Source organism: Parasteatoda tepidariorum, chromosome 2 (genome assembly GCF_043381705.1).
Source record: "Parasteatoda tepidariorum isolate YZ-2023 chromosome 2, CAS_Ptep_4.0, whole genome shotgun sequence".
Taxonomy (NCBI): domain Eukaryota; kingdom Metazoa; phylum Arthropoda; class Arachnida; order Araneae; family Theridiidae; genus Parasteatoda; species Parasteatoda tepidariorum.
In genome coordinates, this window is record NC_092205.1 from 57,851,085 (window position 1) to 57,870,818 (window position 19,734).

General features: G+C 28.8%; 1 protein-coding gene across 1 annotated transcript; it reads left to right on the plus strand.

Moving 5' to 3' along the window:
* Positions 1 to 368: 368 nt before the first annotated feature.
* Positions 369 to 17,587, plus strand: LOC107455759 (meteorin-like protein). The gene is made up of 4 exons (XM_016073447.4): positions 369 to 875; positions 7,624 to 8,009; positions 13,995 to 14,051; positions 15,457 to 17,587. The coding sequence occupies exons 1-4, from the start codon at positions 784 to 786 to the stop codon at positions 15,792 to 15,794; spliced, it is 873 nt and encodes a 290-aa protein (XP_015928933.1). The 5' UTR covers positions 369 to 783; the 3' UTR covers positions 15,795 to 17,587.
* Positions 17,588 to 19,734: the final 2,147 nt, after the last annotated feature.

Sequence of the window (19,734 nt, forward strand, 5' to 3'; positions counted from 1 at the left end):
TTTTGATCACAAAAATTATAAAATTATATAAAGGAATATAAAATTTACATAATTACATTTTACTATAAAAATTATTATAAAAACTATAACTACTAAAGGTTCCGGAAATTCATTGCTAAAAAAATTTTTGTTGCTATGTCATTTTTAAGATTATAAATATTATTTTCTGGTAAATTAAAAATAATATGATGTGCATTTAATCCTTAACTACACCGCATCTTTTACAAAATAAATTATTCTCTATTTCTCGTAACTATAGAACAGTGGAAAGGGGGGGGGGAGTCCTGAAACTGAGTTTTCTCCTTGGCGACTGAGTCTTTACAAATTCTCGCCAAATTTGTTTATGTATAGCAACCTTTTCCGTAACCACAGCTTGAAGAAATTATTTTTCTTCCATTCCCCATAACTGAGAAGGTGAGTTTTTCAGTGGAATATAAAATGCACGTGTAATAAAAACTCTCTGTAATGTTTAAAACCTCAAATGTATTTCTCATATTGCCAACCTGACTTTAATTACTACTGAAAAAAAGATTATTGTAGCTTAATTTAATTCTTTAAAACTGTTTCAGGATCATGGAATACTTGAAACGTTGTTAATAAAATATTCCCTCTCAATAAAAATTAAAAACGATGTAAAAAAATTTTTTTTTCATTGATGTTAACTCAAATATGTTCTACGGGAAGGTGATATATTGTCGCTGATGGTTCAAAATGAATCATTCGTCTCCATTAGAGTGTAGCATATGCTAAAGAAAGTCCTAATGAATCATCAATTACATCATCATGATGATCATTTACCTGACCATGGCATCGATGATTTTCACCATCACATGTGCCGGTGGACCAAATCTAGACAATTGTGATTGGACAGGAAGGTAATTATAAATTTTGTGACTCTGTGATTCCATTAGCTGTATATTTTATTTTAATATTCTTGTTAAGAATATTAAATAATTAATGATTTACTGTTTTATTTTAGTAATCCTACTGAATATTCATATATAATTGTTTAAGGAATATTTTAAGATATTTCAGTGAACTTAGAATCAATTTTAAATTTTTTCAATGAATTTCACTTTCAAATTCCTTTTAGAAGGTTTTTTATTCCTTTCTCAGCACATGGCTAGAGAATATGTTAAGTGACATTTAAGTAAATTCCAGTAAATCAATTCTAAATATAGGAGACTGTTTATGTCTAATCCTTTTGAAATCATAATTCATATTGATAAAAGTAATATTTTGATTTTACAGTTGAACATAATGTAACCAAAAATATTACCATATATATTTTTTCTGGGCACTTCAATTGTTAAAGTAAAGTATTTTACTGTTGTGAAGATTTAAGTAAATTTTTTAAGAATGAAAAAAATATTTGAGAGTAAGAATAAATTTAAAAACTTGCAGCAACATAATGCTGTGCCACATTTTCAAATTGTATAGGAAAGCATTTTTGGTGAGCAAAACATCATTATTTTAATAATGGTAAGATCAGTAATTCGTCATAATTTTAATGTAAAATGTTTAATGTAAAATGTAAAAAGATTTTTCTGCTCAATGTGAATTTAAATTTGGGAAGTACCCAACTGGAAATACTACTAAGGAAACCTTTGTTGTCTAAAGGTCACTTTTGGAGAAAAAAAAGTGGCTTATAACTGTTACCACAAGTCCTTCAATCACTTTTATTTATCAGTGAAATGTATTAAAATGTTTTACAAGCGTAAATTTTATTTAATTTTGATTTTTAAACAAAATTATGAAGTATTTTTTTTTATGTTAATGTTTGTTTTTGTGAGTAATGAGTTAAAAAGAAAGATTCTTTTTGTTTGAAAATTTTCCTTTTTTATTTTTTAAATTCTTATTTGCTTGCCGCAATAATTATTTTAAATATATTTTGAAAGTTTTAATCTAAATTATTAGAAAGAAAACCCTGCAGACTTGACTTAAAGTAAAAGAATGCAATTTATGTGTCATTTACTCTAAGCTCAACAAAGTAAATAAATAGAACTTTTAGTTCTTTTATTACAGATTTCTTTTACTTTTATGTTTCTATTAAAAGAATTCTTAAAAAAAAAACGAAATGAAAAAAGATTATCTTTAATTTTTCCTTGAATTTATAAAAGACACTGTATTATGTTATTCCAATAAATTTAGTTTCACACTCATTGTTAATACATTTGAGCTATGTAATGAGCAAATTGAATCTTTTATTATTTTTATGTGTAATTAATGTTTGTTAGATAAATATCACTTTGATAAATCCTTATTCAAAGTAAAACGATAATTTTTTATTAGTTATTTGCATTAAAATTTTTGAAAATAAGTCAAAAGATTGGCCCCATTTTGAACTTGAATTCTATAAATAGTAATTAGTAAAATAAATAGTAATAGATAGTAATAAATAGTAATAGTAAATAGTAAAAATTACAATTCATTTTCATGGGAAAAGATTTTAATTTTTTTATACTCACTATGATTGATTCACATCTTATATGACATAGCTATAAGTGATGCAATTCTAAAAAGTGTGTATGATGATTTTTTCAAATGTTTCTTTTTATTTTGACATTAAATCTTTAAGAGAGCTTACGGCTCTAAGAAGTGATGCTGATATAGAATGAACTTAGTAATTACTTGCAAAAAAATAATAAATTTAAATGTATAACTAATGATCAGCTTATAACTTATTAATATGCAATCTTAATAGTTGAAGTTGGAGGGGATAACCTTAAGTATGCTTACTAATTTCAGCAAACGATAGTTAAATAAAGGGTAAGTGTTGTACTTTCACTACCTCCCCCCTGAAGGATTGGAATTAAATGGGAGCAAATTGCAAAATATGGAAGTGGGGGGGGGGGAGGCAATTTACAAAATATTTATTTGGAGGGGCCAATCTGTAATACTTATGCTAGGAAATCACTTATAAGTTTGACGCACTTAATGTTAATTTTAATGTTTGCATATTTCATATTATTTCTGGATGAAACTATTAAAAGAAAATTATAAATACTTAGCCACGGTTAAAAATTTATTTATCTAAGATTAATTTCGTGCAGAATTAAGTTCTTAGGATAATTAATTCTTATTTTATTCAGTTACGAATAAGAATTTTTTTTGAATAATTAGGTATGCAGTTTTCAAGATTATTTTTAAATATATGCCTTTAAATGACAAAGTCAGTCAAATAGTTTCTGAGAAATAAAAATGTAAAATATTTTTTTTAACTGACTATTCAGTTTCAATTAGGTCGAGATCGTTAAAATTTTAAATTTAGTCGCAAAAGTATTAATTCAGTTTTGTCTTCCTCAACTCAAAAGCCACTACGACCTAAATTCGGGAACTGACCCTTAGTTTTTTTTAAAAACTCGTAACTTTGAGGAAGATGCACATGAGATTCCTTAAATTTCTGATAATATTCTATTCGATGTAACAAAATGTAATAATGATTTATTTTATTACTTCTTTTTAAATACATTTCTAAAAAATTCCTAGCAAAAAGAATTGATATAATTCCGTTAAGAAATCATTTCATATTGTCACAACGGTAAATATAAATTCCTTTCTCAGCAAGCCATTACGAGCCCTTCTTCCTTTTACATCACACCTGCTGAGTAAGAGTTTTGTGTCCATGCTTTTAGGCGCCAAAAATATTCTGAGACGTGAAATTGCACAAATTATTCCTCCACCGCGACAAAAGGAAGATTTAATGGCCTCCTTTTGGCGACAGGACCAACACAAAAGATTAAGAGGAAAAGGAGGCTAAATGGCTTGATTTGTTCCTGCCAAATTATTGCCCGTGGTGTACGTCCATTTGTTGCCTGCTGAGCTTTTTAAAAGGCTTTTACGAGCAATTTTAGTTGTAAAATAATTTACCTTACCTAAAAACCGTTCTGGTTAACTGTCATGAATTGAAATATCGAAAAAGGGAATATAGCAAAAAATAACTAAAAAGACCTGACTGAAATAAATATAATTTGTTACATTCGATGTATTTAACTTAAATTTTTTTTTTATTTTTATGTTGATGCCCATTTTATTATTTGATAAATTAATTTAATACTTTATCTGAAATGTAAACTTCACGTTTTGGAAAATCAAGGTGGGATTCTGTTAATAACCTAGTTATTTGATTAATATTAAGCACTGTAGTTATAGGCTGTATCCGACTTAACATTTCGAAATAAGTGAACAAGTTTTCATCAACTCATTGCAATCCATCCGAAAATATTGTAGCAAGTTTAAAAGTGTTTTTAGAATGAGGTGGGTAGCACATATATGTTTAAACCACAGAGTACTATCTCAACTCTATGGTTTAAACCTAGTGAATTTACCCTTCTGATACTTGCCTCTTCAGCTTTGCATGGTAGGCATAACTAAACAGCTTCGACAAAATAAAAAAGTATTATAAAACATTTGCATTACTACCTATCATTATTATCATTGTAAAATAAACCTCCCTGTTAAAGTGACACCAAGGTTAAAGAAATGCAATGGTAATTAATTGTTCAACAAAATCTCTACTATTCTCTAACTTCTGAAGAGATTTGGTGAAAATTATTAGTTTATTAAGCATTAAGCTTAAAATTGACTTTTTATTTACTTATTTTAATAGAAAAGATACAGAAGTTTATTTAACAAAAATATTATTCTGAAAACAAAAGATTTTTTTAGATATTCATTTGATCTATCAACAAAATTGGACACATATTCTTCACTCCTTTTAAAACCTATCAAAACGACTGGTTCTTTTTAAGATCAAGCAATTTTAAACTTATTTTTACAAACTATTTCGTGTAGTATATTTTTAGTATCAAAAACTCATCTGAAATCATAATCAGTAACAACAAAATGCGTTCGACATTTAATTAAGTGCCAGTCCTTCATACTGATATAAGTAGCCGTAATTCGTTTTTTTTTAATTATTATTATTATTTTTCAATTAAATGAATTGAAGATATTAATAAAAGATTTTAACTGTATTTTTTGTTTATTTTATCTGTGTAAAATATGCTTAAATAATAACCTACATTATCGCCGCTTAAGTAAACATCATTCCCAAAGAAAAGAAAATGTAACATGCAAGTGAGAATTTTAAAATAAAATTTTTACCCGCATGTGTAAAATAGCTTAAAAATGGTAATAGTTACGATGGAAACAATATTACGATTTAAAAGAAGAAAAAAAAAGCGTGTTTTTCTTTATTTTCAAAAAAAAAATTCCAGTGCACGAATTATCCACGTAATAACAAGTCGCCTAACAAAGCAAGATCAAGAACAGATCTTATGTGGTTATAACCTCGGTATCCATTGTCAGTTTCAGGTGGATGTCTTATTTCTGTTTGGTCATCTTCAGTACCTCTGTGGAATGTATTGTTATTTCCTTCAATGTATTACTTCTATTGCCCAAAAAGAGTCGTCCAACCAAAAAATCATTCTCAATGGCACAACGGCCACTTGTGCTACATCCAAATCCAGGATTTTCGTTTCTGAAGAGCCCAATTACAAAGCACGCTGGAGAACCGATTATAATGGTCTACAATGCTATGCGGCCGCAGGGACTCCCTGCACCAAATTGCTGTGTGCACCCCCCCCCCTTACCCTGTTATTATTCGAGCAGGTCGTGTCCGCCTTTCTGACGGATTTTACCCCAGAATAAAAATAAGTTCAACGAAATTACGGAATTATTCAAAAAAACGAGATCCTTTAATGGTCTTGGTACCACAGTTTTTCTATATATCACTACATGTGGCACTAGTTTTGTTAGTAACCATCGGAATAAATTTTCTCGCTCTAAAGTGGTTCATTTTTCTATATTGATAAAAATGTAAGCACCTGCATTCTCCCCCAAGTCTATGGACAGGAAATGCATACCATAGCTCTCAACTTTTGCTTATGTTCGGGGTGAATAAATTAACTCATCGTTCATAAATAGATGTCAATAAATCATTCGCCAATATTTATCTGTGTATACGTATGCTCATAAGAAATATTTAAAGCTTCTAATTGAGACCCGTACTTCCGGAGTTATGATTTTAATTAATTTCTGCCAAAATAAATTAAGCCTTTCTTACAATATAAATGAAATAGTTCAAAAAATTTTTTTGAAATCAATCATATCAAAAAAAGGAGAATTGTGTTTTGTGACATAAAAAAATGATAAAGAGACTCGTAATAAAATTTTTTAATTTGCAGGTTTATATAATAACAATATTAAATTTCGTTTATTTTTGCAGTTTTTATAACAATAGTGCAGAAGATAGTAAATACCACTATTGCGTTCAAACAGTGCTGAGGAAGGTTTCTAAAATTTTCCGAAGATTCCGATCTGAAACTTTTAACCAGCTTTTTTTCTAGCTTATTTAGCACCTTATTTCGTAAGACCATATGATTTAAATTATTAGTATCAGACCACATGTATTTTGGGGATTATATTTGAGTAAGAATTGTTCATAAATAAAAAAAGTACTTATTTCCGTGCATGTGCCGCGTGTATGTGCTTTTGCACATACTCGCGGGAAAAAAAATTTTCTTACTTATTATTGCCTAGAAAATTGATGATGATAATTCAGTGAATAGCAATAATGGCCTGCAAAAAATTTAATTAAAATAATAAATTATACGAAGATAAGCAATATTTACCTTGGCAACGTTAAAATCAAATAATTTAAAACTGCTGTGTTTTGATTTATAATGATGAGCACGTAATCATAACGCGTGCTAGTTTTATTACTTATCTAAATAACTGCAGTTGGCGAAAATAGTTATTCAAGCCAATCAACTTTTCTGAAGAAGTTGAATTTAGTTATTTATGGTTCATGTCAGGAAATGTTCAAATATTTAATTTTAAGAAAAATTTATATCTCAACCATATTTAATGATATGTTATTGAATAAATTAAAAAACATTTATTTATAAATAGTGTGCGGTAATATCATAATAGGTTACGCGTCGTTTAAGTTAAAATGTTATAATTATGTTGTGGTAACCACTAATTTATTATTGATTCATGCATTTTATCTGCCCAATAACAACTACAAAATCGGGTTCGTTAATATAATAACTATTGGTAATTATATTGTACTTATATAATCAAGGCTCCAAGAATTTGAAAAATGTTGGTAGCCAGCAAAAATTTCTGTTAGTCAGTGAAAATAGTAAGATTTTCCCGTTATTTTTTCCCCTCCCAAATTCGAAATTTTTTGCTTACTTATTACAACATGAAAATGTTTTGAATATCACTTAAAAAAAGAAAATTCAAATTATTTAAAATCTATGTGTAATTTCAAAGTTACTAATACTAAATGTTTTTAATACTAAATTTGTATATTATCTCGGATTTTTTTTTTTTTTTTTTTTTTTACGCAAATTTATAAATGGGGATGCAACTTCGTCAAAACTTCCAAGCTTGCAGAACCCGAAAAAGTTTGAAGGGAAATTCCGAAATCACGAGCCTTGCACAAAAATAACGCAATTGCTATGGATAAAAACAAATGTTTCTTCTTTTTATTATTTTGCATAGATAAAATTGAATGGAATAGCAGGAATTAGAATCTTATACTTAAATTTAAAAAAAAATAATATAATAGTTCTCAAAACAAAATTAATCGTGACTTTGTTTCAATTTTAGTGGTACTCTGGCCATGGCTTTATCCAGAGGTGTCCAACCTGTGTATCTCCGATGCAATCAAGGTACTGTACGCTGGCATTATCCTCAGGGTGCTTTAAGAATAGTACTTCAGCATAGATCCGCTGGTTCATCATTTAGTGCTTGCGTGAGGAGATCGAAAAATTCTACTGGTGCAAGAATCTATCTTGCTGGACATAAAACGCTTCATCAACTGTTCAATTCAAATGATCCAATAGATTTGGTAAAGTGTGTGTCGTCACAAAGTGGGCAAGTGACACTGTACGCCGAAGCAGACCCTATTGCCGACATTTTAAGGAAAGCTACTGCTGAATTTAGTTATCATTTAAAAAGGATATACAAGAAAACAGAATACGCAGTAATTGATGGTAAGGAATTTTTTAATATTATTAATTGGTTTTGGAGGGTTTTTTATTTTGTAAATTCTAATTTGATGTATAAACTGTTATGATGTTATTTTATGTATAACAAAATGAATTATTTATTGAAATTAGTTTTCATTCATTTTAGCAATCCAAATTTTTATAGTTTTAAAATTTTGAATTGCAAAAGTGGATAAAATTTCAATATTTAGAGTTTTTAGGAAATGCAGTTTCAGTGATAAAATATATTATATTTTTAGTGGTTAAAAAATGTCAAAAAATTAATGGTTTCACAGTGTTACTGGTGCCCTGCAAAGTTCTTTTTCTAAAGCTTCCTTTTATCAAGAAAAATATAAATACAACAGTCAAAAAATTGACTAAGTTTTAAAAACGTGTAAGTATTTATAAAAAAAAAAATTAAATATTGCCAATTTGGGGAGATTTTTCCATACACCTGAAAATTATTTAACCTAACGAATAATTTTGCGTGTTTTTTGAATTATCTCGTTTATTATTTTTATCTTGTTTACAATAAACAATTTTTTACATAGATAAAAATAATTAAAAACACGGAATAATTTTACACTTTTAATGAGTCTATAGTTTTGGTGTAACTCTTTAAACATTGAAAAGTTAGATCAAAAACGCTTTTTACTTTTAGTAAACCATGGTTGCTCTTCATATTTACATTTTGCGTCATTATCGCAATCAGCTTAGCAGTCATGAAAAACTGATACGAACTCACTACAATTGTAAAAGTTACATATTAATCTGCAAAAAACTCACTTCTGAGGACCGAGCCCTAGCAACAATTTAACTTTGGCTCCTGTTGGACTCAAAATTGGCTCAATATGGGTCCTACATGAACATGCACCTAGGGGCAAATATTGGAATGTCTAGATTTTTTAATATTGATCCTATATAGGGCCAATATCGGCCTTTATGGGGGCCTATATTGACTGAATAAGTGATGATAAAATATCGGGGAAATCCTACAATTCTATATAAGGCCGATATTGGTTGTAAAGTGGCTGTAAAATATCGGGTGACTCGGACAGTTCTATATTGGGCCAATATTGGAAAATAACGGCCCTTTGAATCTTTATACAGCCAAGATTCGTGAATATTGGTCCAATGACTGCTCAAGTTGTTTTGCAGCTGGGGAGCCTTCAAAGAATAACAGCCTAAGAAGCGTATAAATGATTCGGAACAAGCTTAATATAGTTGGTAGATTAAAAAAAAAAAACGTAGTTTAAAAGATGAAAGCTATTACTATATTTTTAGTGCATATTTATATTATCAAAAATGGTTTACTCTGAAACCGGTGCCTCACAAGAAGTTGAAAAGAAGAAAAAAATTCAAGTATAAAGGGGTTAGGCAAACATGCGTGCTTAAAAGTTTTTAAGAAAATGAATGATTTTTCTGAAGTGAAACCAAATATTGACTGGATATGAAAGAGATTCCAAAAGGAACAAAAACAACCTTCACTGCAGAGAGAAGGGGGAAGAAAAAAAAACTCTTTGAAAACTATCATCCCCATAGAACCCCACCACCAAACGGAACTGTCAGCGGCATTGGATTCTAGCCCCGAGGTCTGGCGGCAGAAAATAATAATTCAAACCAGTCGTCGACCTCGAAAACAGAGGGTAAACGCTGAAATGACTGGGTACTCTCTCAGCCACTTGGCCATCTCCACCCACAACCTGGGCACAGCAATGCACGCCCGCTGTTATCCCCCTCAATCTTTTTATTTTTTTTTATTTCATTATTATAAATTTGAGTTGGTGGGGCTCTAAAGGGATAGTTCCTTTCCATCTCACTTGTGTTGCTTTTCATTGGAGGTGGAATATTTTTTTTTTCTTTTCTGCTTTTGAGAGAATTGTGAGATTGCTGAGTTGGCGACAATAAACTATTTATATTAATCTGAATGGAAGTTTAATATACGGTTTTATTTGCATCACATTCATGCACGTTTGTTACTACCCTAGTGCGTGAATGTGTGAGATGCTAAAAGAAAGAGATATATTTCTCTATTAAGTAATATGTGTAAACGTGTGTTATACTATCAGTAAATTTTTTCTTCCTTTAAATGATTTATTAATGTTAAATTAACTACATAAGAAGCTAACACAGGGATGCTGGAGTTTCGATACATAGTGAAGAAATTTACTAAACAGTGTTTAAGTAAACTAAGAAATATTGAGAAAAAGGATTAAAACCTTGTTTTTCTATAATTTTTTTCTATTTTTTTGATTTAAACTGTTTCTTTTTTTTTACCCAAGAAATTTTCTGGAATTTTGACTTGGGCTCACAATTACCCCTAATAAAGGGTCAGGAGAAAAATAAAAAGTTTTAGCAAATTAGAGTGCCAAAAACATGCATGTATAAAAAACTTGTAAAATAATTTTGTAAAGCTGAAGCGAAATCTATAAATTGAACATTGTGAGAATTACTTTCTAGTTAAAAATTATTTTCAGACCGCGTAATTATCAGCGAGTTGTAAGTTTTGTGTCTCGGAATTTTAGGCATGAAATCATGAAAAGCTAACTTATAAACTAACTAAATTTTTCATTCGGCAATTTTCGTGCCACTTTGTATACATTTATATACATTTGAGTATACATTTTGTACTCTGATAATACATGCACAAAACAGCGAACTACAAGAATGATAATTCACTGGATACATTTGTTTAAGTATTAGTAGGTTAACTTATATTGCATCATAAGTAATTTTACAATTCAAATGCGGTTGTATATTGAGGATCATGAAGTAACAAAGAAGATTGGAAAATTTTAGTACTGTTTGAATATTTTTCACACAAGTATTAATGAATCGAATTTATGATGAAATAGGTTATTCTAAATTCGAAGAAACTCGAAAATGTTTTAACAAAAATATCTGTATTTATGATTATTTTAAAACTTGTATTAAATTTAAAAAAAATTATATTTATTTCGGTTTAAAAAAAAGATTAATTATCCCTTATTTCCTCATAAAGTTACTTCTTTTTTTAAAAAATAAATTAATGAAAAAATAACTGTTTGCATTTTTCTTTCTTTTTTTCATTATTTTAATCAAAATAAATGAAAAAAAATTATATTTAGCATTTGAATAATTTATGGTTTTGAAATACAGCATAAACCACTGGTGTTTTTTCGGCGTTAAAGGCAAAATATTCCAAACACGGAACAATTTTTCAAACTTTCATTTATTTGCACTTATTTAGATGTAAGATAAAAAAAAACATGTAATCAGAGAATCAGAAAAAAGAATGTTCCATCTGCGTCAAGGTGTTATAATATGTATCTGAAATTCAAGATTTGTTCTAATTTAGATAAATCAATCCCTGATAGAAGTTTGAAAAGATAGAAAAATCTTTTTATTTTGTCTTCCCTCTTTTCGTTTCAAAGAAACGCATAAAGCAAGGATTCTGAAAAGCAGGTTTGATTTGAATTGAAGGGGAGGGGGAGAGAGCTGCCTGCTAAGCGTCCGTAAAAAAACATTACAGTCAGCGCTGCCATTTATTTATTTACTGTGGAACTGCCTTCCCGCCTATTCTGTTATTCTTATTTATTTATTTTTTTCAGGCAGAATGGGTAATTGCGCGCCATTTTGTTACCGCAAACAGAGTATCAAAAAAGAAAGCTCGGCTCGCTCAGTTCCAGAAAAGGCGGTGACCCATCTTCTTTGATCCCGGTGCTGGGGAACCTGTTTACTTCTACTCGCAGACGATAAACAGGGAGGGGGCCCGTGCTTATGTGTGGAGAGTATTTACAGTTTTGGCACTTGGGAACAAATTTATTTTGCGATTTCGCATCTGAAGGTTCTGAGAGCGAAATTGATAAACGTTTATAAAATGATGAATGAATCGCGCAATAACTTCTCAACTATAACAGGAAAAATCGATAGTTTAAATTTTGATCGAATGTTATTTTGTGGAACTAAATAATATTATTTTATGGAATTAAGTTTATTCAATAGGTTTTTTATGTGTTAACACATTGATGAAAATAATTTTCAAAAAACTGCGAACATTTATTAGCATTTGAAAAAATTTTTTTTGCTCTAATTTATTACATAACTTTAAATCTCTAAATCACGGAAAGAAATTAAACAAAAATATCTGGTCACGCCTTGTATAACGCTCATTATGTTTTTTTTTTTGTTTTTTTTTTTCATATAGACTCGGGAGTGGGTTGAATCGAAAGTTTTCTAAAGTTGAATATCCTTGCAATTGAAACTTATTTTTAAAAAGTTTTCAAGCAGTATGTATTAGCAAAAATAATTTGCAAGAATCATAAAAGTGGAATATTTTCCTAATTTATATATTTACTTGGAACATAAATTTTTTTAAATGCGTTGCCAACTGGCATTCAGAAACACCTGTTGCACGTGTGTTATGTACAGGTCTGACTCATTCCATTTAATTTTGTATGAATTGGAAAAAAGAAATTGTTTTATTTAAAAGAAAATATTTATTATCTTATTAAAAATGACATTTCATTCTTTTGAATCTTAGTTTTGTTTTCAAATGCAAGTATTAAAGGATATTCTTTTTCACATTTTCAATCAAACTGATGGAAAAATTAATAATATAAATAAAAAAAATATAATGATAATAAGCACAGGCCTAGAAAATCTGAAATAATTCACTAAATATATTATACCTGCTCCTTTAGATATCTATTATATATACTGAATGCAGAATTTCTCTTCTAGAGAGTGCATATCGCTGGTTCAAAGTTAAAACGACACTTCTGCACCCACTTCTCACGTTATTTGAATGAGAAGTGAGTGCAGAAGTGTCGTTTTAACTTTGAACCAGCGATATGTCTGTGCTAATCTGACTAATGCTGACTTCATTTTAGATATACCGAAAAACACTATTTTTTTTAATCAGAAATTGCTTTTTGGGTGAAGTGATATTTCGGCTAAATGTTTAAAAATCTGTTGAGAAATATTTAAAATGTTACGTTTTAAATTTCACGAATCCTCAAAAGTGGACAGCAACGGTTGCATTTCTTTGTGTCGCTGCTTTAGCCATTTTGTTTTTCAACACACCATCGAATCAATCTTACGTGTAGTTTATTTATTTATGTGTTGTATCTTTTTTGGTACAATGTTTACGTCATCAGCATGCAAAAAGAGAGCATAACATTTCCTTATTTACAACTTTGATAAAGATACTTTCAAGAGGGATAAATGGGGGTTCGATGAAAAGATCTTCTACACACGTGAGAATCTTCAAAAGAAATTCTATCCCGTTCGTCATGGAGTGTGTCTTCTGCAAAAAGGGTGATTGTGTACAGAAAAGTAGAGGGAAAAAGCTTTTTTATTTTTTTTCCTTTCAAGATAGATAATCTGTTGTGGAGGATGATGGAAACCAGATACAGGTTTCTTTTTTGCACACTTTTTGGAAGGAGGGTTTCTGCGCATATTATGTTCCCCATCCAACTAACTTGATTAATTGTTAATAAGTTGTTGTTCTTGTAGCCCCGCAGCTGTATATAACGAGAAGTTGTAATTTCGTCTGCTGTAAAGATACTTAATATTGGATATCTTCTTTTATTACATTAATTTGATGACATGAGAAAATGGATTTTTTTTCCCCTCTCTCTCCCTATTTCATTTGTTGTTTGTTATGCTTGAGTTATAACAGAGTTAAAGAGTACTAAGTCTTAATATTAGCTTGAGAAGTAATTATATTTGTGTATAGTTTTATTTTCATTTGATTATGTATGAGAAGTTCTTTGTTTTATTAATACGGCAGTGACGTTGACCATATAATTTTTTTACCATGAAAGAGAAATTATGACAAATGGGTTATCAAAATGTTTATAATTTAACTACATTTCAGTTTACAATTTTTACTAGCATCTGTTTACAAAACATAAATAATTCATTAATCTCAGTGTCTTATTCATGTTTCATTGATTTTTATATTTTAAAATGTTAACAACGTTACTAATTAGGTATTTTTCCTTACAGAATGTCAGCCATGTTCTGAAGAGCAACTTCTTCGCCATTTTTGCTCAAGTGATTTCGGTAATTTATTTAATTCATTTTAACTTACTATGAACATATGCATAGTATCTACAACTGTTTTTATCATAATTAATCTGTTATAAATTAGGAACGTTTATATTTGTAAGAGTAATGCATGATTGTGTTTGATTATTATAAAAATAATTTTATTTTATTCGAGAGAAAGTTCAATATTTTTCTAGGATTTGAAAACTGTTATTATGAAATATTTAAACTGGACCGTGGCTTGTTTGTGCCTTAACCTCACATTTATCAAATGCAAACAAATATCGCGAATACAAAAACTGAACTTAGCAAAAGGGTCATTCTCTTAAATATAAAAATTTTTCAACTAATACTCGCAACAGTTCAGTGGTGATGCATCACAGCCGCCAAATTATTGTCACCGTGAAATGTGATTAACATTTTTACAACTTTCTTTCTGTGTGTGTGTATTTTTTTACTCATTATTTATAAAAAAAAAAAAGGAATTAATAAGTTATTTACACTTCCGTAACAGATTTTGAGAAGTGGAACTTTGTAGTCTCAAAACTTATGATTTGCCTCTATCATTTGATTTAAAACTAACATATCCCAGTGAACAATTCAATAGCCACATAAAATTTAATGGTAAACTGAGGTAACATCCACAAAATTATTTTTGCTCAAAAAAATTTTATAACATACTCTCATTATTTTTAGTATGAAATTATTGAAACTCTACTTTAATACGAAGCAATAGATAAAGAAAGATTATACATATTTACGAGAACATATTTACGAATTTTAAGAAAATAAGGGATTAAGGCATTGTTTTTAAACTAATCGACATTTTTAAACAAATAAATATAAGATTCTTAATCATTTTTAAATGTATTTTTTAGCGTTTAAAAGAATTAAAACTCAATCAGTAACTCCATAAATAATTAAATTTTAAAACAACCATTATTTTTTTCCTGTTAGCTTTTTATCACAGCATAATACTTTTGCATTTCATCTGTTAACCATAATATTTAAATAACTTTAATCAATGTTAATTATAAAGTTATTTTTATAAAACTATTTATGTATTAGAAGTGAATTATTATTCGAACAACATTTGGTCCGACCGTTTTTCACTGTTTTTGGTATCTCTTTAGTTTGAAAAACTGTTGGGATCGCTGATTTTTTCATAAAATTAAAAATTGATCCTTCTTATTATTCTGTTTCCAATTAAAGAGTGGATTTAGAAAAAGGGTAATTTTAAATAAACATTTGTTACAATAATATCTTTTTCACCCATTTCTTTACAGTTTTTCAATTTTAAATTGATCAACAATCATACGACTTGGAGATGTTATTTTTTCTCCACCATTGAAATTGTTATAAATTATTAATTTATCTAAACCACTAAATAACAAGCCTAACTCTTCACTTGTTTTTGCAGTTGTTCAAGGCACAGTAACGAGTTTGTTCCACAACAAAGCGCTTCAAATGACGGAGCTGACTGTTCGTGTCTCACAAATCCTTCGAACTAACAAAGATCTGAATAATCCTATTCGAGAATCTCACATTTCAAGTGATAATGACATTGTGCAAAAGACAAACTATGTCGTAATGTACCGGCCGTTGAAATGTGGCACAAAAGCTGGATCAGGTGAATACTTGTTCCTAGGCAAATGGTTGCTGGGTAATGCAAATCTGAACTGCGTTCCCAGAGTATCAGAATGGAAGAAGGTCAGAAGGAAAGCGCTTCTAACAGGATCCAATGAGTGTCTGCTCTAATCTGTGATTCAAGCTATTGTTGTCCTGATGTTTGTTGCATATTTACATTTACATAGCTTCCAACTTTATTGGATTATTCCAATTTTTTCTGATTTATTGAAGAAATTTAAGAAAAAAAATAATATTTTTGAAAGTCCTTATAGTTTGTCTAAAATTAGAACACCCCTAGCCAATCGTCTGAACCCGTGGTGGTGACTATGGTAACAACGGCGAGAGAAAGGGAAACTTTTTCTTCTATCTATTGTGTTAGCCCTAGAGTGAAGAGAAACTACCCTCTCTAAAATGCGCAATTCATGTTTCCATAGCAGCAGACAGCGTCAGACTTTGCGGCGGGGGGAGTTCTTACCGTAGATAAACTATATGTTGAAAAATAATTTTTTTACTCAGTTCAGTGCTTGCTTGAATATTGAAATAATTATTGAATGGATAGTCATCAATTAGAGTATTTTGTTGTTTTTAAAATCACTCTTTTAATGTGAATTATTTAAATTACAGAATATATTATATTCTAAATGTCTGAAATGAATATAATTTCTGTAAGTATTCAAAACAATGAATGCATAAGCAAAATTTTAATTCCAATGTCAATCATAAATGGAACATATTGCACATAAAAAATTTGCCTATATTTTTATTGAATATATAAATGTCTAAAATTCCCTGTCCTTAAAATATTTTAGATATTACTTACATGACAGCATGAAACTTAAAGTATCTAGTAAAAACTATTGTATCTTTTCCTTTCCATGTTGGAAGCTGTGTATTTAGTTAACTCATAAAGCACTTGTAAATAAAGCATTAATATGATCAAAAGCAAATTGTGATTAGATATAGTTTTATATCTTGTAAAAAGTAATTTTGATTTAATGTTTATTAAGACTTACTGACATTATTTACTAATTCACAAGTTAATAACATTTAAGAAATTTTGTAATGTAATTATCCAAGAAATGATATTTTAATGCAGACTTTCGGTTTATTAAGTAGAAAACGAATGAATATTATTAGGATTGTGCAGCTATTTCTAAGTTATAAATTGGCAGTCTGAATGTTTAAGATAATGCTTGTTTACTGTACCTATCAAAGGGGGGTAAATACTTAAAATTATTTTTGTTTATGCTTTAATTCAATGCGTTTGCATATTGGAGCCGCAAAGTTTTTCAGTCTTAATACCAATGCATTTTTAAATCAATAATCTTATTCTTGAAACTTTTAAATGAAAATGGTGATTTTAAATGTCATCATAAATTGTTAACTTTTGAACAATCATCTACTATACAGACTTTTTTTTCCTTTAATTTTAAAATATAAAAATCATAATGTAATAGCTTTACAGATAGTTTTAATTCATTTTTTGAAAAGAAATAATTTAAATGAGTATTTTATATACATTAAACAACTTGATTTTGAGTATCAATAAATTTCGAATAGTATTTCTCCTTCCAAATATTTTTACTTTTATCAGTTTTTGATTTTAAGAAAAAAATAGTTTTAAAATAAATATTTCTAAATTTTCTTGAAGTTTGCACTGCCATTTTTTTTTTCAATGTTTGTGTTGTGATATTGTTAGAAGAGTAAAAATATTTTTCGTGGAACTACTAGTGCCATTTGATCTCAGTTGTATATATTATTTGTACAGAAGTATTGTACTTCAATAAATATGTTGTACTTGACAAACTTTTTTTTTTCACTTGATGATGGAAATAATACTACTATTGTTTTGATAGAGTTGACCAATTAATGTAAATAGTCAGTTATTTATTTGGACAAATAAAGTAGCAATTTTATTTTAATATTTTGTGTTTCTGCCTTGTTATATCTGTGAGTTTTTAATTCCGTATTATTGAAGTTTAAGATGTCTGAGATTTTCATAATTAAAAAAGCTTCTAGGAAGAATATGTTAAGTAATAAATTAATTAATTTTAGAAAATCAGATTAGAATATTTTGAAATATTCTTACTTTTGTTCGAAATTTCGAGTTTTTTAAAATTGTAGAAGAAAATCTTATTAACGTGTAACGGAATTTTTATGTCAAATTGACAATTTTTTAGGAATGATTTACTCCAGCATCTTTTTTGGCAAACCAATAATATCATTCACTGACTAATATAAGTTCTTATAATTAAAATATGCAAAATTATTCTAAGATATTATTTATTGAAATTCTTATTTATTGTTTAAAAGACTTGCTTTTGATTGATTAAATGTGTACTTTTGAGACAGGCATTGCCTTGCAAAAGCTGTAAGAATTTCCTTTCTAAAGTGGATATTACAAAACTATATTATCAACGATATTTCATAAACAAATGCCTCACGGATTTGTTTATGAATAAATTTGAAATTAATTTCAGAATTTTGAATGAAGTGGGGAAAAAAATTTATGCGGACTGCTAATTTAATAATCTAGTTAGTTATTTTTAAGCGTGATTAAAATATGTCATTAATTTAGAACTTTAATATTGCACACACTATTAACAATACTTTAAGAAAATAAATTTTAATAGGTTCAGAAACATTAATATTTAATTAGCAATAAAAACTGATATAAAAGGATTGATTGCGGATCTTAGAAATTAAATATTAGTTCGGCCAAAAAAAAAAAAAAATTGCTTCCGTGAAAGTATGACTTCGTTCATGTTGTTTCTAAGTCAAAAGAATACTATCTTATTCTTTACTCAGACATTTTTTATACGATTTATGCTTATTTTATTTCTTGACTTTTTCTTCTGCGTTTTACAGAAAAAATCATTAATTTTCTATAAGAGAAGAATTATTCTTTTTTATATACTTTTTAATTCTCGAAAATGTAAGACGAACCATTGACCTTTGTACGGAGAAAAAACAACTTTCATGTATAAATAGGAAATTCTATTTCTCACGCAATTTTTCTTTTCAATTATTCGTCGATTTCCAATGGCCGATTGAATTACGGTACGATATTATTTAAGGAAAGAAATTACTTGTCTAAGACAATATTTAAATTTATCTATAATATTTTCCATACTTGCTACAAAATTTGGTGCATATTTCTTTGTTAAAAAAATATTGTTTTTGTCTGCATGCCTATTGTATTCAAGATACGTATATGTTCATATCATGAGTAGTGCAATTACATCAGTGTTTTCGATTAATTGAAAGATATATAACATGGATTCTTACACTAACTTTTGAAAACAATTAAATATTTCTTTTTCGGTTCCCTATTCTTAAGTTATGACACCCACAATTATGGCTCATGCTTATCTATTCATTTTCTTAGAATTTGAGGAGAAAGAATTTCAGGAATCAAACGTTCGGTACAAAATTCTTCTGTTGAACACTCTATCACCTAATCCTAAACCATTGCAGGAGGGTGTTTCGTATGAATTCCCGATTCGTTGAATCGCTGAATAATGATGAAACGTTCGTTTGAGAAGAATAAAATATTATGGAAAAACATTATTTAAAAATCATATATTTGAAGGAGACTTCTTATCGCCTTTTTTATTTTCGCTCCTTTTGGCGAGAAAGGAAAATTTCCCGAGGTAAATAAGTTTTAAAATAATTACCTATTGTAATGTGATTTTTTTTTCTCTCGCTAAAGCTGATTAAAAAAAATTTGAACTAAAAGAATGCTGCTGAACTACAAAACACGATTTTATATTTTTTTCTCCATAAAACTCAGTTAACTTTAGAAAAAAGAAGACTCCATATTAGAAAATAGCCTATATTTTCACTGAAAGACGAGGCTTAACTGTTGTCGAACCGATGGAAATTCCAATATTAAAATGAGCTTTTACCGAAAAATTCGATTACGACTGTAAGAGAAGAACACAAAACACACCCCTGTGTCTAATCCACGGAATTCAAATCCTGTCATTGCAATAAGTACTTGTGCTCACATGCCCGCAATAAATGTTGAGCGCGGTCATTTGTAGGACTAGTTTACGACGAGGGTCCG